This window comes from Nannospalax galili, unplaced genomic scaffold, assembly GCF_000622305.1.
Source record: "Nannospalax galili isolate Female #2095 unplaced genomic scaffold, S.galili_v1.0 scaffold1663, whole genome shotgun sequence".
Classification (NCBI taxonomy): domain Eukaryota; kingdom Metazoa; phylum Chordata; class Mammalia; order Rodentia; family Spalacidae; genus Nannospalax; species Nannospalax galili.
Window position 1 is genome coordinate 269,312 of NW_008349356.1, and position 22,278 is coordinate 291,589.

The following is a 22,278-nucleotide window of genomic DNA, read 5'->3' on the forward strand; positions in this document are numbered from 1 at the left end:
TGCCTCCCCCTCGGGTTCCCAGCAGGGTCAGGCAGGGGAGGGGGGGAGGGGGCGGCCCGAGCCCACGAGGAGCTGGGGGGAGGCCCAGGCCACTTGGGGGTGTGTCCCAGCGCGCGTCCGGAACCCGCGGACTTAGGGACTGCAGTTTGGGGATGGGGGGACCAGGTCTGGGCGGACGCGGAGAGCAGGACGAAACCGGGATGCACGGTGAGAGGCGCTGGGGAGGGATGCTGCCAGTTGGGGCGTGGGTCTGGGGACGGGAAGTTGAACCCCGGGCCCGACGGAGGACCTAGGTGGCGAGAGTTGGTATTTGCGGGTTCAGGGTTGTGCAGGGGACAGGGTGGACTGAGGTAGAAGGACAGAGCGTGGAGTGGTCCCGGTCTTTCCCCGAGCGACTCGCACCGACACACTCCTAGAGCTTGGCTCCGGGGCTGGGACTCCGAGCTCCCCGGCAGCCCAGACCCGCCCCACCCGCCTGTGGAGCGCCAGCGGCCAGGGCAGGGGCTGGGGACCGGGCGCCCGGCGCGGCGGGGACAAGTCCAGAGGCCCAGCAGTGCGGGGGCGTGGCCAGCGCCCGCAGCCCGTCGCCTTGCATTGGCCGCCCGGAGGCCCCGCAGGCGGGGCTCCAGGCTGGGTCCCGCTCGGGTGCTCTCCGGCGGCGGGGGGCGGGGTCGGCGGGAGCCCGGCAGCCAATGGGCGCACGGCCCCGGAGCAGTTACAAAGGGCCGGAGCGAGGCCGCCGCGGCGCTAAGGAGGTGGGGCGAGGCGAGGCTTGCTGAGGCGAAGCGGCGGCCGGGCCGGGCCGGGCCACAGGCGGTGGCGGCGGGACCATGGAGGCGGCGGCCGCTGCTCCGCGTCGCCGGCTGCTTCTCGTCGTGTTGGTGGCGGTGGCGACACTGCTCCCGGGGGCGACGGGTGAGTGGCGGCGGCGGGCGGTTGTGGGGCGCGCGGGCCGGGCCCGGCCTCTGGCTCGCTGCTGCTCTTTCTCAAACATGGCGCGGGGCCGGGGGCGCAGGTGGCGGCGCGGGGCCGCGCCGGGCTTTCCTGACCCGGCTGGCAGCGGGCTGGCCGTCCGAGCTCGGGGGCTACCGTCCGGGGCGCCAGGCGGGCGAGTACCGTGGCCTGGCTCCGCCGAGGCCGGGGGTAGCCGGGGCGCGGGCTGGGCGGGGACCTGAGTGGGGCTTCCCGGGCGGTGGGAGACGGGCTTCCGAGGGCCGAGACCCGGAGACGGCTGCGCTGCCTTGGGCGTCGGCCCCCAGCGGGCGCGACCCCTTCTCCCACCCACCGGGGGAGGGGGGGCTTTGTGTGAGGAGCAGGCGCGGAGATGCGCGGAATGTTTCTTCCTTCGTCTGGAAAGTGTTGAAGTGAGTCCAGAATCCAGAAGGCTTACAGCTTGCCTCGCTCGTAGAAACTTGAACGCTCGCTCGCTCACTCTGCAGGTTTTAGAACGTTTGAATGGGCATGATCCTGTACAATTGCTCAAATGCTTCATTTCTTCGAAAGGAGCATCACTCGGGATATTTCTTTTCCTCAAGTGGACGTAGTTAGAAACCAAACGTTTGTGTAACTAGTTTTCGAGAGAGAATGTTGCAGTTTTTTCCCCAAAATTCTAAATAAGGCCGTGATAAATGGTTGTCACCTCGGAGGAGGGATGAAAAACCTTGTTAGTGACCGAATTGAAATAGGAAAAAAGTATAATACTGAACCTCGGCATTAGTAACCAAAATACATTGAAAGTAGATTTCTGTTGCAGAAATTGGACAGCACATTTTAAAGAAACCGACCAAACCAAAAACTCCTCCAGACTGGATGATATTATCTTAATAGTTTCTGTTTATTAGGAGCTTAGAATGCAGATGCGAAAAGTACACCACAGTACATTACCAGATCCCCATAATTGAACCCTCAGGGCTGGTGGCATTTGCACCTTATATCGATGTGAAAACTGGAGGTGCAGGAGATTAAATTCTTATACTAAGTGCTGAAGTTGGGATTTGCATTTAGGCCTTTAAGTTTTCAAAGTCTGTACACTTGGTACACCAAAGTAGCATAGCCCGTTTTCTCACTTGTCTAAAGAGCAATTGGTATTTATTACTTACAACATAAGTAACATTTGGCTTCGTTGTTCCGTGAACATTCCTGAGTCCCTTCACGTGGGCCTAAAATAGATGAAACTGAGTTTTTGATATTGGCCTAAGGAGGAAGATAACTGTGTGGGCAAGTGAGAAGATCGTTATAATTATGCATCAAACATAAATGACCATTGATCTACACTTGAATAGAGTAGTTCATTCTTTTGCACCTGAGATAATGCAGGAAGTGTTCATGTATTTATCAGTATTGAATGTTTAGAATATTGTTCTGTCCATGCTCAGGAGGAATTTATAGCCTACATAGACTTCAGTGTAATACCAAACTGGTGTAGAAGCTTATATTAATTAAATGCCTAGACTAGGACTTCTTAAACTTTTTCCACTTGCCACCCCTTTTTGCTCAAGAAATATTATGTGACCCAGAGTATATAGGTGTAAAAAACAGATATACAAATCAAACATGCTGATACTAAATCATAAAGAAAATTATTTTAAAATATTTTTATGTTATGTGTATGAGTGTATTGCCTGCATGTATGGAAGTGCACCCATGTTGTGCAATGCCAGTGGAAGTCAGAAGAGGGCGTCGGATACCCTGGAACTGGAGTTATGGTCCGGTCCTTTGTCAGCTGGGAATTGAACCCCTGCCCTCTGCGAGAGCAGCCAGTGTTCTTAACTGCTGAGCCATCTCTCCAGTCCCCAAGAAAATTGTTTTTAAGAAATTCCTTGCCTGGTTTGGTGGTCCATGCCTTTAATCCCAGCACTCAGGAGACAGGAAGGTGAATCTGGGTGAAATGGAGCCCAGCATGGTCTGTATAGCGAGTTCCAGGCCAGCTGGAGCAACTGGGAGACCCTGTCTCAAAAAAAAAAAAAAAAAAAATTTACTGGGAAAAAGTTTTGCCATTATAACAAAGTGGATGTTTACTTGTTTTTACATAAAGAAGTAAATCTTGGCTGAATAGTTGGTATTACAGGAGATAGAACATCTATAGTGTTTTTCAGAGTTGACTGATATTTTGATTTTCTAGTCATCTAATGCCACTGCACAAAAATATATGTTTAGGACCATTTCAGAAATTGTTGGAAATTCTGTCTTAATCACAAGACAAAATTTATTTATCAATTTTTTTAATGAAACAAGTCAGCAATTTAAACAATTTTTATTTATTTATTTGTTTGTTTGTTTGTTTGTTTTTTGGTCTTTTTGAGACAGGATCTCCCTGTAGCTCCAGCTGGCCTGGAGCTCGCTATGTAGACCAGGCTGGCTTTGAACTCAGAGATCCGCCTGCCTCTACCTCCCGAGTGCTGGGATCAAAGGCATGCACCACCATGCCCGTCTTAAACAGCAATTAAAAAAAAATTATTATTTTTCTTATTTTATGTGTATGTGTATATTGCCTACATGTAGGTAAGTGACCCGTGTCGTGCAGTGCCCTTGGAGGACAGAAGAAGCTATCGAATCACCTGGAACTGGAGTTACGGAGAGTTGTTAGCTGCCATGTGGGTGCTGGGATTCGAACCCGAGTCTTCTGCAAGAACACTCAGTGTTAACTGCTGAGCCATCTCTCCAGCCCTTAAACAGCAATTTCTAAGATCAACATTCCAACACAATGTAATCCGAAGATAAACTATTTTGATATATGCATGCTGAAGAAAACCTTTTCTGTAGTTAGCCATTATGTTTCTGTAAGAGTAGAAAGTTTTGTATGTGCCATCATAAACATTAAAATTCACAACATACAATAAAGGTCTCACATCTGTTCATTTGTTAGCACTGCATGGTGTGACAGCATGTTGTGTGTTCAGAACCAAAGCTGCAGTGAAGTTGCGTGATGCAACACAGGCAAGCACAGAAACACCTCGGATTCATTACTCATTTGACTTTGAGTTATTTCTTGGGTGTTGCACATTCAGAGGCCTTTTACTGTTGCCAGATTTTCGTGTCCTCCCCCTTCCGCATCCCCCCATTCAGTTACACACCTCTGTGTGGAGTTATGTCTCAATGTGAGAAGCTGTGGCCTAGATAACGTCACCTTGTTTCCTTGCCCTCATTGGTTATGTTGATGTTTCACTACATTCTGAAGAAGCTCACATGTCTTTAAAATTTAGCTTAAGACTTCAAGTTGCTCCTGTCTATTGTTTATTTTTCTCCGCCAGTTTCATAACACAGATTGCTGGGAGGGATATTGGTTCCTTGTCCCTGGTACAATTTAGTGTTACTGTGTTTACACCTGTTCCTTATGTTAGAATGCTGTCCCTCTCAGCCATTTCATGTCTTTTGCTTGGAAAACGTGCCTAGCATGCCTACCCCTCCCCTGCTGGGTAGCTATTACCTTAGTCTGCCCATTTCCCCTTACATCCAATTGCTGCTTTCTAGTGTTCCTCTCATTGGGCTGCTGTAGTAGTTCCTGCTAAGCTATCCTGGGCCATCCAGGAAGATTTGAAGTTTGCCTATGTGTAGTTAGGACCCAGAGCAACATGAGGCTTATGTTTAGGACCATCTCAGAATATCTGACTAGAGATCTCATGGTTCACTACTGCAAACCTAGGTTTGCTTTCCCTCTCACTAATCCTGACTCTTCAGCCTTTTCATTGAATATTTAATTTTGTCCCTTTTGTGGGAAATGAGAGGGGAGTAGCTCTTGACATCCTGTGTAGGGTTAGTTTAGGTTTCTTTGAACTCTGTCTCCTTGAACTGTATAGTACCTATACTTTGTGTTATCCCTTTCTACCGTCCCCCCCTTGTTAACTGTATTCGAGTATAACATATCTAGAGAGGAATCCTGCTTTTCTTTCAGTTATGTCCCTGGAACCTAGCACTGTGCTTTTATATTTTGTTGTGCATAAATGTTTGTTGAGTATATACAGTCTATTTGAGCAGTCCTGTTTTATTTAAGTACAAGAGTATGCTGTGTTTGTAATTCTCTTTCCCTCTCTGTCTCTTGTCTCTGTCTCTCTCTCATGTAATAGAGGAAAGTTGTGTGGTATGATAAAAGAAGCAGCTGCTTACTCATTTTGGTTATTAATCTGAACTTCACTTTAGTTATACAGAAAATGGGTGACACTTGCTTTACTTAATTCATGAGATTGTGGAAATCAAATGAGAAAGCTGTGTGTATTTAAGTTTGAAGTTGCTATTTTAGTTAATAATAAGTAGGGGCTGATGTTCAACCAGCAATTCCCACTAAGCCTCTTGTGTTTTGATTGGTTAAATGTCTTTTCTGATTAGTTAGTGCCCTTGTAGTGCCAGTTGTTAAATATTTTTAATATCACCTTTGTGGAGAGGCACATTAGCATTCGAAGGGGAAGTAATTGGTACAGGCCGAAGTGGCTGAGGAAGGCTTCCCTAAACTAACTTTGAAGGTGGATCTAGAATTCAGACTAGCAGGAGGATTTAATGGCTATTAAAGTTCTTTGTGTTCCCGGTTACTGCGGGGCAAGCATCAGAGCTTTTGTTGACTGACTGCCAAGTTGCTCTTTAGAGTCAGGTTCCTTATTCCGAACAATGGGATTTGGATGTATTAACCTGTTCCCGCCACTTAAAAACTATGGTATGTGGCTGGAAATAAAGCTTCTGCCTTATAAGTGGTTGGATTGAAAGACTTAAATAACATAATGGGATGCTCACCAGGGCTAGGCATTCTAACAGTAAAAATCATAGATGTATCATCAATCCAATCTATCCATGGAAAAGCATAGGATGAAATGAATTTCTCAGGGCTACACTGGGCCTTACTGAGAAAGGAACTTTGATTTCCTGAGTCCAGATTTTGTGCCCTGTTCTGTACTTTAAAAGCAAAGGACTTGAAAATGGGGGCAGGGAGTACAGGATTAGGACATTTTCCTAGGTGAAATTGGTCTTGAATTAACAGAATTTAGGAAAAGTGAGTTGTGTGGGTGGGAAGGAATGGGGAAGGAAGATGCTTATAGGGAAAAAAGTCTTCCAGGAAAAGGTCAGTATTTTTTAAATTGCTTATTCAAGGACTTGATATAGTACTTACTGATTGCAGAAGTAGTTTCCAATTTGTCTTGGTTAAGTAAGGTGTAGTTGAATTAGGTGTAACAATAGAACCTCCTGCAAATTGCAGCAAACTATGAGCCCTTTGCTGCTCTTTCTTGGTCAGGGCTTACATAATGTAGCATTCTCTGAACAGATGGACTGTGGTTTAATGTTATGTGATTGGGACACATCCTTACTTCCTGCTTCTGGAATTAAGGGCAGATGCTGGCATGTTGTGGATTTTTAAAAAAATTTACCTAAAACTGTAAGAAATTTTTGGAGTCTTCTCAGATTTATAGTCAGCCTAACCCAGCCTCCCTGTAGTACTTAAGGCAGTTCTGCATCACCCCCGAACCCCCCCCCCCCCTTTTTTTTTTTTTGAGAAAAGGTCCTGTGTAGCTCAGGATAGCTTCAAGCTCACTATGTAGCCAGGGATGACCTTGAATTTCTGTTTATCCTGCTGAGTCCACCTCCTATGAGTGCTGAGATAACAAACCTCTATTGCCACACCAGATTTTTTGATGCAGTGCTAAGGATTGAACCCAGGACCTTTTTATTTTATTTTATTTTTTATTTTACATGCTAAGTGAATACTTTCCAACTGAGCTGCATCCTCAGAGTTTGAAAACTTTTCTTAATGGAATTTTTTTCAATGGCAGATCGGAGAACTTTTCCACAAAAAAAATTTGTTGCTGCTCTGAAATAGATCCATTTTTTAACTGTGTAGTTGGCTTTTGATCCAGCAATGTAGGTGAGTTTCTGGTGACCATTCAATGTCAGGGTTTTTTCCACCCCCTCTCCCTTACATCCATTTCTTAAACACTAGAGGAATAACCTTGATTATATGGGCCCAATTTATAGATCAAATCTGGCCTTTTATAAAGCTGCTCTCTCACTTGGCAGTCTGAAAGTACATGTAAAAATGATTTCTAACTTAAAAACAATTATGATTTACAGGCTGTATATACAGGCTGCTTTAACATTTCTTGAAAGAATGTGTTACTAGAGTGTGCCAGGCATTTTACTCACCATGTCTCCTTTAACCCTACACCTGGCCCCTGAGTACTGGTTATATAGTAGCAAAAAAAGTGCAGCTTTGTGTTTATATGCCCATTAATTCTCAAAAGACCCAGGACATTGAACATGGTAGGTAAGTATTCTGTCACCAGGCTACATCCCTGACCCCACAGAAAGACTCCTTTTTAGTCTATTTGTTCCAGATTTAGGTGACTGGTGCTCAGAAGATACTGTGGGTTTTGATGACATAGATCCTTTTCAGCACTCCTTAACATTAACTATATAGATACTAATATTTTGTCTTTGATCTTTCGGTCACCAATGCTTTTATAGTAATAAGACTCTGCTTCAGTTAGAACAGCTATGGACTACTACTGAATAGTCCATAGTAGACTCAAATGATTGTGTATTACCATTTACTCCTTCTTCCTGGGTAGACAGAGCTGACAGGAGTTTTTTTAGATTGGAACCTAGTCTGTACCTATGAAGATGTATAAATAGAAGAGCTTCTAGCTTCCATTTGACAAAGTCACCCTGTTAATGAATGGTGACGCTTGCCTTAAGCACTCTGGTGTAGTGCCCTTTCCTGTATGTTGTGCTGCTTTCATATATAGTAAATATATTGTTAGTTACTTCAGCAGGAAGCTTGCCCTCCCTTCCTCTCTCCCTCCTTACCGTGAGAATTTGTTTTACCTTTTATTATTTTTCTGTTTTTAAAAAGATTTTATGTATATTTGTTGTTTTTTAAAAACACTTTATTATTTTTATTCTATGGGTATGAGTATATTGCCTGCATGTAGATAGGTACACCCCTGTTGTGAAATGCTCTTGGAGGTCAGAAGAGGGTGTTGGAGCTCTTGGAACTGAAGTTAAGGACTTTGTTAGCCGGCATATGGGTGCTGGGAATTGAACCTGGGTCCTCTGCAAGAGCAGCTAGTGCTCTTAACCACTGAGCCATCTCTCCAGCCCCAATTTTATGTATATTTGTATGTGCATCACGAGGCCAGGAGAGGGCCTCAGGTGTCCTCTGTCACTCTGTCTATTCCTTTGAGACAGGATCTCTCCCTGAACCTGGGGCTTGTGTTTTCTTAGCTAGGCTGAGAAGATCCTCCCATCTCTGCTTCCCTCAGAGCTGGGATTACGGGCACTTGCAGGAAGCCCAGCTTGTTACATGAGTGTTGGGATCTGAACTTTGGTCATCATAATTGTGTGACAAACGATCTTAACCACTGAGCCATCTCCCCAGCCTCTAATTTCTAAAACATTCTTATTTTTTGAAACATGGTATTGCTATAGAGCCTTTGCTGGCCACTATGTGGCCCAGGCTGGCCTGGGACTTGAGGCCATCTGACTTCTTCAGTCCCCTTGAGTGCTAGGATTACAGGCATGCACTATTACGCCCTGTTGCTTCAGCTTATCTTAACTGCAGTTTGGCTTTGCAACTGCAATTTAACTCGGAGTGCAATCTTTCCTTAAAGTTGTATTCTTTTGGTAACTTGAGTACTACTGATGAGTCCCGTGATGGTTGATCGCTTACTGTTTGTGTCAAATAGTTCGTAGCAAATTCTTTGTTTCTGAAAGTAAGGCAAATTCAGAAGTGAAAACAACTGAAAATTTGGGTTAGAGAAAAGGAAAGAAAAAAGCTATCATCAGCCATCATTAAAATACGGCTTTCATATTCCTGTGCATTCAAAAAAAAAACAACCCGTTTTTCAGTGAATTTTTATTTTATGTGAATATGTGCACCTGCGTGTGTTGCAGGTGTGTGCATCTGGCGATGGCACATGTCTTTCTTTGTTATGTTCCATCTTACTTTTTTGAGACAGGGTCTCATTGAGCCTGGAGTTTGCTGCTCTGGCTATACTGTCTTGTCTAACAAATCCAGGACTCCACCTCTCTCTGTCCCCCAACCCCAACACTAGGGTTACAGATGTGCATCACCATGCTCAGCTTTTTATGTGAGTCCTGGGGACCTTGATGTGGGTGCTCATGCTTGCATAGCAAGCACTTTACCGACTGAGCTATTTCCCCAGCTTCTGAAAGTATGCTTTCATCGTTGTTTTTAGCAATTTATCAAAGCTGATGAAAGTGTTCTAAGTTGGGCAAGAGCTTCAGATTATAGAAGAACAGTTAGTTTATTCTTAGCAAATATTTAGTAATGATCAAGATGGGATATAGAAAATTTAGGTGGTAGGTTTTCATTTAAGAATTACAGCGCTGAGAAACAATGAATCCAGACACAGTAATAGCAGCCTAACAGGAACATAGGCTGAAGTGGTAGAGCCTTAACTCTGTGCCTTGCAGGGGTAGAGTGTAGAGGGAACAAGGGTAGGAAAGGAAGCATTCTTGGACTGGGGAGAATGGCAGGGATCTTACTGAGTTTTAAGAATTTTAAGGGAGGGGGTTAAGTTTGTCTTATAAAGGGGGAGGGGTAAGTGAATTGTGAAAATTGGCCTGGTAGTTTTTCTGTGGAAAAGGAATGTTTAACTGTACCTCAGAGAAAGTGAATCCGGAAGGCTGCCTAGGGAGGCTTTAGAGTTGGTTTGATGATATTGGGAATGGAGTGGAAGAGTGATTCTGTGGCATTTCAAACAGAAATCAGAAGAATTAAATCTGTTCTCTGGTGTGAAGACTGCTCCTCTGCTATCTGCATGGCCTCCCCTTACCACCGAAGTCTGCTTAGATGTCCCTTTTTCTTAGTGAGTCTTGCCATAACCACTGTTTTTAAAAATTGTTTTCCTATTGTCTTGTCTTTTTTGTAACACTCCTTCCCACATACTATATTTATGTACAGACCACATATACTTTCCATATTTTTTCTCTTTCCTACTAGAATGAAAGCAGGTATCTTTTGTTGTTGTTGGCTGATGTATCTCAAATCTATAGAAAGTATTTGATGCGTCATAGGCAGCCAGTACGTATTTGTTAAATGGCAGCGGGTCTTATCTGTAAAAAGGCAGAGTGCAGTTATTGAGGACTTTTTGAAAAGAAAAAAAAAAAAAAAAAGACTGAGGCTTTTATACCTGGAAATGTCTTTAGTAAAGAATTTGGAAAGATAAAGTTGAAGGAGAAATGAATTCTGACTTGAGCAGGTTGAGTTCAAGGTAAAGATAGCCAAGTACAAGTGGTTCAGTAGGCAGCAGAGATGGCAGAGTCTAGGCAAAGAAATGACTTGCCACTATCCTGCTTTCAGCATATTCTCTTTTTTTTTTTTTTTTTATAGCCTAAAAAGCCACCGTATGTGCGCTGAGTATTCTCATCCTGAAGGCCTAGCTTGGATCTGGATCCTGCTCAGTTCACTGGAATGCTCTTCTCTCCTATGTTACAAATCTGTACTTTGTATATTTTCCCCACCTGCCTAACACCAAAGATATATCAGTTCAGAATGTGATCTACTGGTTATATGGAACTAAATAAAATGTCTGGTCTCAGCCACCGTATGTGCGCTGAGTATTCTCATCCTGAAGGCCTAGCTTGGATCTGGATCCTGCTCAGTTCACTGGAATGCTCTTCTCTCCTATGTTACAAATCTGTACTTTGTATATTTTCCCCACCTGCCTAACACCAAAGATATATCAGTTCAGAATGTGATCTACTGGTTATATGGAACTAAATAAAATGTCTGGTCTCTTAGGAATTTGTTCTTCCTGGCTGAGATAGAAGACAGGAAGCTTCCTGTTTGGAACTTGGGTTTACACTCTACTAGTCTCAGGCCATGGTTGCTGTCACAGGTATCTGTATCTTGGAGTTTCTTGATGCCTGTCTTTGCTCCATGGATTAAGCACTGAGTTGGGGGTGGGGGGCTGGAGACATGGCTCACCGGTCAAGAGCACATACTGCTCTTGGAGAGGACCAAAGTTCAGTTCCCAGCACCCGTGTTGGGTGGCTCTCAGCTGCCTGTAACTCTAGCTCCAAGTGATCCAGTGCCTTCAGCTTCCATCGGCACTGTACTCATGTGCAGATACCCACATACAGACACATAATTAAAAATGAACAAACACTGGTGCTGTTGTGTCTCTAGAATCTTTAATTTTCTGTTAGGATTGATCTAACTGAAGTTTCTTTTCTTTCTAGTTTTGAAGGCAGATTCCCAGAAATTGAGTAATATCTTTGTTTATAAGAGCAGGTACACATACTTTTCTGTAATAAGACTTTTAACTGGTGTGTTTCTGTGGGGACCACTTTTCAGCAGTGATTAGCTGCTGATTTGCATGGTCATTGTGAATATAGTGTGCAGCAGTGTCTAAATATGCCTAGCATAGGCCTGACATAATAGGTATTCAACAAGGGGGAATTATATTTAAATAAGTGAAGGACCACCTTTTGGAAAAACCAGAATTATTTGACACATTGATGCAAATTTCAGCTCAAAATAAGGAAGAACTGTTATCAGTAGTAACTGTCACAAAATACCCTCTCACTGGAAATATTCAGGCAGAGACTGAAAAACTGCAGAAGAAATGTCTTGCATTATGTGGAAGGTTGGACTTGATCTCCAAGCTGTTTCTGCTCTAGAATTCTGTACTTTTAGGTATAATCCAGACGTCCTTGTTTACTGTTTTTAGCTAATATACAGGCTAAGCCCCACTAGGATTCATGGTTTCAAGATGAGTACTATCTTATAAATCTTTATTGTAAGAGGAAATTTTACTTACTGATTGACTTGTACTCTGGCCATTCTCCAAAAAGGCATTTAGCAAGCTGGAAATAAAATTAGATAAGACCAAAATTAATGACCACAAAAGATGAAAACTAGTAAAAGGAGGAAAGAAAACAATTCTCTGGTATAAGGACAGCTACTCCGGCCTATTACAATGACCATTTCCATCCTTTAATACTGAGTTTCAACATAGGTAAATCCATCAATGTAATACACCATATAAACACACTAAAGGACAGAAACCACATAATCATCTCAATTTATGCCGAAAAGACATTTGACAAAGCTCAACATGACTTCATGCACTAAGTTCTGGACATGTTAGCAATAGATGGAGCAAAGGCTACATACAACAAATCTAGAGCTAGCATTATATTAAATGGAGACTGCTGTATAGCTTTAGTTGTCAACTTGACACACCAGGGAGGAGGGAACCTCAGCTAGGGAATTGGTTTGTAGGGAATTAGAATTGTAGAGATGGGAGGATCCAGTCCACTGTGGGTGGGTGCTGCCAATGGGCTGTTGGTCCTGCATTGTACAAGAAAGCGGCTGAGCACAGGCTAGCGGAGCAAGCCAGTAAAGAACATTCTCTGTGGCCTGTGTTTTATTTCCTGCCTCCAAGTTCCTGCCCTGAGTTCCTGTCCTGTCTTGTCTTAAGGATAAACTGGAGAGGATGCATAAGCCAAATAACCCTTTCCTCCCCAAGCTATTTCTGGTCATGGTGTTAATCACTTCAGTAAGCTAAGACAGGTACACCTGGAGCATTTCCTCTAAAAGGAATGAGACAAGGATGCCCACTCTTCTCTGTTATTTAACATGGTGCTCTTAAGTATTAGCTCTGGCATTTAGACAAGAGAAAGACATGAAGGGGGTAAAAATAGGAGAAGTCATACTATTATTTGTAAATGACATGATTCTCTGCTGTAAAAAAGACCCCATAGACTACTAGAAAATTCCTAGATCTAATGAAGAGTAAAGTTGAGGATACAAACTTAATGTAAAAAACCAGTAGCCATCTTAGATATCAACAGCATATTCCCAGAGAAAGAAATCAGGAAGAATATCCTATTTAAAATAGCTTAAAACAACAACAAAAAAGCAACACCCTAGAAAAACAATTGTCTGTACTTTAAAAGCAGAGGAATGCTTTGGCATTTGAGCACAACACAATTATTTCTTAGTTTTCTAGAAGTAAGGGCAAATAAAGAAATGTGAGAGTTTGCATAATCTCATAATCTCATTGCCTGTTACTGAGAATTCATGAAGAGCCCTCCATCTTTCTTTCTTTTTTTTTTTTTTCAAGTCTTTTTGAGGGAGGATCTCCCTGTAGTGGGGCTAGCCTGGAACTCACTATATAGACCAGGCTGGCCTTGAACTCACAGAGATCCACCTGCCTCTGCCTCCCAAGGGCTGGGATTAAAGGTGTGTGCCAACACCGGCCTAAGCCCTCCATCTTTCTTAAAACACTGAGATTGCAATCCTCAGAGACTCTTCGAGGGGTGAAAAGGTGCTGCTGAATCTGGCAATTCTGATTCTTGTTCTCAGGCTTCCTTAACACTTCCAGAGTTCACTTTAGTACTACTGCCACCAACTTTCTTTACCAGTTTAAGGCTCTGATCCAAGCGTGGACACATGCGTCCCTAATGCCGGTGGAACAGCTGATGCAAAGCTGGGGTGTTCAAATCAAGCTTTGTAGAAGCCAGAGGATAATGAATACAAAAGAACATTAAACTTCAGACTCGCTTACAGAGACATTTTCCTGGTGTCCTTAAATTGGCCTGTATCCATTTGGCAGACAGATCCAAGAATTACCACTACAGGTGACCAGAACCAGACAGTTTTCTTCAAACAGGTCCCAGGTACACCAGATGTAGAGTGTCTTTGCTTGGGTTTTCTGTTTGAAAAGTGATTTCTGGTTGATGGATGTTGGGAATGATGAACTTTAGGAGAGCATACCCAGAGTGTATGGCACTACTGTAAGGTCTTACAGAAACCCCAAGATAGCCACGTACATTAGCTTGAGGGGCATATTCTCTCTCCCTCTTTCTCCCCCCTCCTGTTTTCCCCTCTCTGTGGTCCCCTCCTCCCCCCGAGCTTCCAACAGGGTCTCCCTGTAGACCCAGATGGCCTAGATCTCTGAGAGATCCTCCAGCCTCTGATTCCCAAGTGCTAGGATTAAAGGTGTGCATCACCATACTCAGTGAATTCTCTATTTTAGGGTATTTTGGCTCCTTCTTAACAGAATCTGTATAGGGTCCTCTAGAAAATAATTTGTGTGTTACTTTTCATGACTTATAACGCCATTTCCTTTATTTGCAGTTGGCTACTTTAGGTCCAGTTTCCTTGATCTCACCAACAGGACAAACCTAAAGTTCATCTTATTTTTGTTCGCTTGCTTCAGTATAACCATTCCATCTAGTTTTCTTAAATGTGAGCCTCACTGGTTACATAATAGTGTATATTTATAGTTCTAGGACACCTTGTGCAGGCATCCTGTTACATTTCTACAATATAAGATCCTTAAATATGCATTGAAATATAAATAGATCCCATGACAAAAGCAAAAACAAGTGACCTTTTCTTCTAGAAGCTAGGACTCATACCCATATCAGAAAGCACTGAAATTGGATATAGCTAAACCTGAACCTGAATGAGAATATAGAAATAGAAAAGCAGCAACTGTGGCATTTTATTTATGTGCATGCATATATAGGTGCTCTTTTTACTTGATTTATTCATTCCCAAATTGAACTATTATGTGCTCTAATTGAGTCTCTTTGTTCAGCACATGGCTGTTGATTTGAGTATTCTCCAGTTGAGAAACTGACATTTTAATTTTGTTATTCAGCTTGCAACGGATTTAAATAAAACATCAAGATGGTCTATTGTAGATTTCCTTCAACAATAATTATATGTAATTATTTTACCAAAATAAACAGTTAAAGTAGTTTTAGTTATTTTATCTCATTTTACATCGGAAAAAAAACTGTAAACCAGGGGCCAGTTTGCTTGTGTTTCTCAATGAGGAAAGATAATTTCTGATTGCAAATCTCACTAAAGCCTTGTAAAATAGGGCCTGGGACCGAAAATGATTGAAAATGTAACAGCACATGGAACCTAGGCCCTGTGCATGCCTCGCAAGTATGTCACCACTGAGCTTCACCTGGTCCCAGGTAAGATACATCAGTCTCTCCTTTTACTTTTTCTTTTGAGATAGGGTCTTGCTCAATTGCCCAGCCTGGTCTTGAACTTGTGATCCTCCTTCCTTGGCCTCCCAAGTAGCTGGGATATATAAGTCTGACTTGAGAATTGCTTTCTTCTGAACAAATACTCTTTTCTTTTTCTTCCATTATTTTGATTTCCTCTTTTCTTTATTGTCTTTATGCATGTATAAACTTGAGTCTTTTTGTTCTCATACTCAAAGTTACAATTGTGTCTTCCTCTTTATCTTATTGAAGAAAAAAAGCCCAGTAAATATTTTAGGTAGATCCCATCTATCATTTAAAGTGTTGTCAGATCCAGCTTTCCCTTATCTTACGATGGGAAGTGGAAGAAAGGAAGAGGTTGTGGAAGAGGAAGTAGGTACCTGGCAGAAATACGGTGCTTGGACCTACTTTGTCAGAATTAGATGTGTGCATTGCAAATAGTGTGCCCTGAGGAAATAGTCACCCAAAGCTACTGGGTGTTTTCATCTAATTTAGCTTGGAGTCCCTGGAACTGGGAAAGGAGTCTCAGAGAAAATGGGAGTAATCACCTATGATCCATCCATCCTAAACCATACCTAGATCTTAGTTAGGAATTGTTGACTTGTTGAGGCTAGGAATTGTTGACTTGCATATATAGATGTCATAATTCTGTAAGATGAGTCTTCTACTGAAGACTCATGCTGTATCTTCACTTCTCCAAGGGTTAAATGATACCAAGGCCCTTATGCCTCTGATCCTAGCAGATCTTTCTCTTTTTTCCCACCATTACAGGCTTGCAGCCAGTTGCTACCAGATTCAATGGTTAAAAATACTATAAAAATACTTGTTTCTGCTGGCTTCAAAGCAAACAAAAAGCCAGCTTTCGTGTTTCATGGTTCATGGTTTAATTGAGCTGAGTTTTCCTAGGAGAGACCATAACAGCCTCAGCATTTTGTTTGTAAGGGAGATGAACATCTCAGCTTGAGAGAAGGCAAGAAGAACATTAAAGTACATTAACTACTCTGTTGAAATCAAGTTTTCAAAACTTCTAATGGTGCCTACCATCTTTTTTTTCTAGGCTAAGTAAATTTTTCATTCTGCCAAGGATTAGAAGTTAAGTAAAGTTAAATACCAGAGATTCGATTAAGAGTAGACTTTTATGCCATGCGTGTGGTGGCTCACGCTTTTAATCCCAGCACTTGAGAGGCAGAGGCAGGCGGATCTCTTGTGAGTTCAAGCCAGCCTGGCCTATGACAGCTGGGGCTACACAGGGAGACCCTGTCTTAAAAAGACAGAAAAAGAAAAAACAGAATTTATTTCCTTCTGTAGAGCAGGGTCGAATGGTAAAAAATCCTTTTTTTTTTTTTTTTTTTTTTTTCCTTGTAGTAAAAGTCTTGTAGAACTTTTTAATGCCATAAACTCTGAACAGAAATTATCAAGGGAGAAATGGGGAGGATGGGGACACTTTAAATTGGGAGACTGGGGAGGGAGGATAAGACGGGGAGAGAAAAAGGAGAGAGAAATAGTACCTAGCTAGTATTAAAAACCATAGGGAATCTTATTAGTACAAAAATCTACTGAAAATTACACACACAATATCTCTACATGAGTCCGTAGCTGAAGGCTACATAATAAGAAACAGTGCCACACAGGAGAAACTGTCCTAGTTTGTTTCTCCATTACTGTGACAAAACACTCTGACCACTACCAACTTGGGGAGGAAAGGGTTTATTTGTCTTACATCTCCCAGGTCGCAGTTCATCAGGGAGCCCAAGGTAGGAACTCAGGGCAGGAACCGGGAGGCAGGAGCTGGAGCACAGGCCATGGAGGAACACTGCTTACTGACTTGCTCCCCTGGCCCCTGCTCAGCCTGCTTTCTTATGCAACACAGGCCCACCTGCCCAGGGTGCCCTCCCACATCACACAACAATCAAGAAGATGCCTCACAGACATGGCCACAGACAAGGCCAGTTCAATGGAGGCAATTCCCCAATTGAGACTCCCTCAACCCAGGTGTGTCAAGTTGACATTAAAGCTATCCAGCACACCTTCCTTTGGGTTTTTGGCCAGGGTCATCCAAGAGACTTCCAAAATTACACAGGCTGTTGCCACAGTCCTTGATTACCTCCCAGAACTTGATGGTAAGACTCTTTTGCTGAAGACAGGACATATTTTTAACAGAGGATTTGGAGCAATGGAGCTAGAACTGAACTGGAAACTACCTCCCCTGAAGGCTAGCTCTTATAGCTTTGGAAAGTACCACACAAGCTGCTAAGGGAGAACATCAATTGATAGTTCAACCCCAGGTTCAGGGCCCAAAAAACACATCAATGACCAGCACAGCAAATGCCATGGGTGCAGTAGTTGAACTTTTACTTTGGGGGTAATCAACAGCTAGCTAATTGGACTTAAAGCCCACTCAATGGGAGGGAACTCATGTGCGGTACTATAAACCTAGCCAAATCACATAACCGGAGAGATCATAAATCTTACAGAACACTCCAAGGCTGTCACATTCCTAGAGAAATATGGATCCTTAAATCTATAGACAAGTATCCCAGTCACCACCCATCAAAGAAGCTTCTTTTTCAGGAGACAGATAATTACAGAGGTCCATAACTCGTCACACACACAGATTGTCTATGAATTGCCCAAGCCTAAGTGGCACATCTAGGATGCAACCTCTGCACCTAAGGCTCACAGAACATAGAACAAGGGATGAAGAGAACACTAATGCGTCTTTCAGTTATCATCAATGAAGCTCCATCATGCAACAGAAGGCCAGGAACCCAAAAGGCCACAAACGGCCAAAATACAGACAATAAGAGTCCGCAGAGTGTGGGTCCCTGGACAGGACTCCTGTATTAAAATCCACCCACCCAGGGCTCAGGGATCATTGCGCAAGAGGGGGCGGAAAGATAAGGAGGTGCATGACCATATGGAAATAGTCCTACAGGCGCCTGAGACCCTTCTCATACAAACCTACAGCAATGGTGTCAGCATACACAAGACCCTTGCAAACTTAAGCAGACAAAAACCCAGCACAGAACTGTCCCAATCTTGATTGAAGAATTGTTGGCCACTGGTTACTACTGGGTGAGAATGAGCTGATCTTCTTAAAGAGAAGGACTCTACATAGGCTGACTAGATCCCAGTGGATGAACTTGCAGTGAGGTGGACATCTGGGAACACCTACTTTACATGATAGGCCTTAACACAAATGACAGACGGTATGAACTCCAGTGGAGGGGGGGGGGCTAATGGGAGGGTGCCGAAGGGGAATTGGGTATAAAGATAATTTTCTGTATGAAATACACAAAAATTCAATTAAGTTTTAAAAAAGAACACCATAAATTCTGAATATAGCTTAAAAAAAAACCTAATTACATGACACTTATAAGCCCATGAATGCTTAGTAAATCTGAACTGTTAAATTCTCTTGAAAATTTCTTAGACTGAATTAATGTATACTGAGGCCTGCAAATCTTTTTTTTCCAGGAAATATTTAAAATGCCACTGAAAGCTTAAAAATAATGTAATAAAAAGGCAAATCTGATTGAAGAAAATGTAACTATAGTAAGGTTAATACCAGACAAAGTAAAAGTCAAGCTCAACGCATTAAGGGAATAGGAGATGTGTTTTATATTGATAAGAGATACCATTCCTCCTGATGTTATTAATCTTTGTGTAGCTAGTAAAATAACCTTCCAAATATGTGACTAAAAGTCTTAAAAATAGAAGAAGACATTCCTGTAGATTAGGAAAGAAAGATTTAAATGACATGGTAAAGATTTAATGAACTCTAATTTTGTAATCATGAACAGCATTCTTTCAGAATACTTCTGGAATTTTCCAGAAAGTTGACCATTTGGAGGTCAACAACAATCAAATTAGAAATTAAAATAAATATTTACTGGGAAATTTGTATTACTCTTCTCAGTAATCCTTTGATTAAAGAAAAACTAGTTATACACCATCTAGAGGTGAAAAGGACCCTTACATGTCAAAAGTAGTGGTAGTTTACAGACATAGTCCCAAAGGGAAATTTGAACACAAAAAAATCTGAAAATCAGACTGGAGAAAACATTTCAATAAATACAAAGAAAATAGAAATGTAGGAAAAAATAGATTTGATCAGTAAACTACTTTAAAAAAATCATGAAAATAGATATTTGGTAAGTCTGAAAAAGGGGGCCCATGTTGTATTAGTAACTTTTCTGTTGCTGTGATTAAACACCACGACTAAAGGCAACTTCTGGAAGAAAGAGTTTATTTTGGCTTATGGTTCCAGAGGGATGAGTCCATTATGGCAGGGAGGCATGGTGGCTAGAGCAGGAAGCTGAGAGCTTACATCTTCAACTGCGGACAGGAGTGGAGAAAGCAAGCTAGAAGCAGAACAAGACTGCGAAGTCTAGCTCGCCCCCAGTGACACACTCCTCAAGCAAGGCTATACTTCCTAAAGAGTCCACATGACCTCCAAACAGGGCCACCCGCTGAGGACGAAGTGTTCAAATTCTTGAGCCTCTGGGGGACATTTTTTCATTTAAGCCACCAAACGAGTAGAAAAATGACAGAAGTAATGGTGTCCATTAGTGTACTCTGAGGTAGCTCCTCCTAGGGTTAGTGCTTTTTAAGTGTTACTTGATTTGTCTTTCTGGATCCAAATGTCTTAAATTTTTCCACATTCTTAATCTGTTTCTTGTTTTACCTTTCTCATTGAGATGTACAGTTTACCTGGAATTAATTCTTTATTGTGTAATGAGGTATGTATTTTTCTGTCTTTAAAATAGGAATATATTGGGGTCAGGGAGGTAGTGTTAACAAGTAGAGGTACTTGCTGCCAGGCATAACAACGTGAGTTTGATTAATTCTTATAAGAGAACCCACTCTTATAAGTTGTCCTCTGGCCTCCATGTGTGTGCTCCCACCCAACACACAAAATAAATGAATAAATGCAATTTTAAAGAAGTAAAATAGCCTTTGGTCCATAACAAATTTATAATACCTTCTTGTGGTATATACTCTCACCATTTTCATAAATCAAGTGGTGGTTTATGCAAGGATCTGTCTCTAGAGTCTTAATGTCTTTTTGTGCTTGAGCCACACTATCTTAATATTATAGGTCTTCATTATTTAATATGTCTTCTGAAAAGCATTGTTCTTCAATATTGTTAGTGATTTTGATTCAGTTTTATTGAGTCCACAGATCACTTTGCAGAATATTAATACCTTTATAGTATTGTCTTCCAGTTAGGAACTTGACATGCTCCTCCATATAGTAAATAAGATTTTAAATTTCACTTTATCTTCTTTGTAATTCTATAAAGTGATGCTTCAAGACACTCATTGTAGAGTTCTTACATACCTTTTTTTGATTTATTATTATTGTATTTTGGGATTTTTGAGACAGTTTCTGTAGCCACAGCTGGCCTAGAACTCACTATGTAGACCAGGCTAGCCTCCATCTCACAGAGATCTGCCCGTCTCTGCCTCCTAAGTGCTGGGATTAAAGGTGTGTGCTACCACACCTGGCTTGATTTATTAATTCTTAATATTCTTGAATTTTTATTCTGTATTGGTAGTTTTAAAAAGCTGATATTTGGGCTGGAAAGATGACTCAGCAGTTAAGAGCCCTGGCTGCTCTTGCAGAGGACCCTGGTTCTTTCTTAGCACCCACAAAGTTCATAATTCCAGTTCCAGGGGATCTGATGCCCTCCTGATCTCCATGGATATTGCACCGCACAGGTATACTTACACACATGCAGGCAGTATACTCATACACATAAAATAAAAATAATAAAACATTAAAAAGTAAGTAAAATAAAGAAGCTGATTTGGGGGCATTGGGGATATAGTGGTATAATGACTGTACTCAGAAACCTTGTTAAATTTAACAGTTGATTCTAGTAGTGATCTATAAGTTGCTTTGGATTCTATATACATAATTATATCAGCTGCAAATAATGACAGGTGTATTTCTTTCCAGTTTATCTCTTTATATTTTTTGACTTGAGCTCTGCGAGACCTCTAATGGAATGGTGAGGAAAGGTGTTTGTGATTTCTGGAGAAAGCTGTTAGTTGGGGATCATTTAGAATGATCATGACTCTGCCTTTTCCTTAATCTGAATACCTCCAAAGAGGTTTGTTCTCTCTCCCCCCTCCCCTTTCTTTCTTTTTTTTTTGGGGTGGGTGATGGGTCTTACATAGCTCAGGCTGACATTGAACTTACTATGTAGCCAAGGATGACCTTGAACTTATGTTCCTCTTATGTCTTACTGCCTAAGTGCTGGGATAACAAGTGTGAAGTGCCATGATCAGTGTCTTTGATACTGGGGAATCAAACCCTGGGTTTCTGTGCATGCTGGGTAAGCACTCGACTGATTGAGTTATATCTTATGTCCTCCAGGTTTCTTTTATGCTGCAGTTCGTTAAAGTTAAAAAAAAGTATTTAATTTTTTTCATATTTTTAATTTTGTTTAATCATCTAAACTGTCAGTTTATCTTTATAAAAATTATTTATTTTTATGTGTATGAGTGTTTCGCCTGCATGTATGTAAGTGCACCATGTGCATGCAGTGCCCTTGGAGGCCAGAAGAGGGCATCAGTTTCCCCTGGAACTGGAGTTATAGATGGTTTGTTAGCAGTCATGTTGGTGCTAAGAACTGAACCTGGGTCCTCTGCAAGAGCAGTCAGTGCTCTTAACTGCTGAGTTGTTTCCCTAGGTCCCCTCCCTGCAACTACTCCTTAAAAATTTTTTTGGAGTGTTTTATTTTATGTGTAGGAATATGTACGTGTAAGTGTACCCATGCAATGCCCAACAGAAAGCCAGAAGAGTTCATCAGATCCCGTGGAACTGTAGGTATAGATGGTTGTTAGCTGCCAGAGTGAGTGCTGGGAGCCACACCCCAGTTCTCTGCAAGAGTAGCCAGTGCTCTTAACTGCTGAGCTGTTTTTCCACCTCTTCTCTCCCCTTTTTGAGACAAGTTATTGTAAAATCCTCACTGGCCTTAATCTCATTGTGTAAACCAGGCTGGCCTCAAACTCCGGAAGATCACCTGCCTTTACCTCACAAGTGCTGGGATTAAAGGCTTGCACTACCAGGTCTAGGCCATCTCCCATTCCTGTGTCTAAGTGTAATGCTGGGGTTTAGCACTTCCCTAAATGTTTTTCTTTTCATTGGTTGTCCTCAAGACGTCCTGTAGGTGTCTCCTTTTAGAGAGCTCTCTTCTCTATACTCTGTCTGCACTCTGTATCGCCATTTTTCAGTGGTCTGTTTATTCTCTGTATTGTGAACTAGAGCACAAGAATCTCATCCTCCCCAAG

At 42.1% G+C, this 22,278-nt stretch overlaps 1 protein-coding gene and 1 long non-coding RNA gene across 3 annotated transcripts in view; both read left to right on the forward strand.

The window, feature by feature from the left end:
* Positions 1-714: 714 nt before the first annotated feature.
* Tgfbr1 (transforming growth factor beta receptor 1) overlaps positions 715-22,278 on the forward strand; it is a 70,198-nt gene continuing 48,634 nt past the window's right edge. For both annotated transcript variants that reach the window (XM_008846747.3, XM_008846748.3), the window contains exon 1: positions 715-915. In XM_008846747.3, coding sequence (XP_008844969.1) covers positions 831-915 — 85 coding nt within the window. In that variant the 5' untranslated portion in view covers positions 715-830. The remainder of the gene's footprint in view (positions 916-22,278) is intronic.
* LOC103744901 lies at positions 3,557-10,540 on the forward strand. Its single transcript, XR_607729.3, has 2 exons — positions 3,557-3,705; positions 10,334-10,540. It is a non-coding gene; the product is annotated as an uncharacterized LOC103744901 (long non-coding RNA).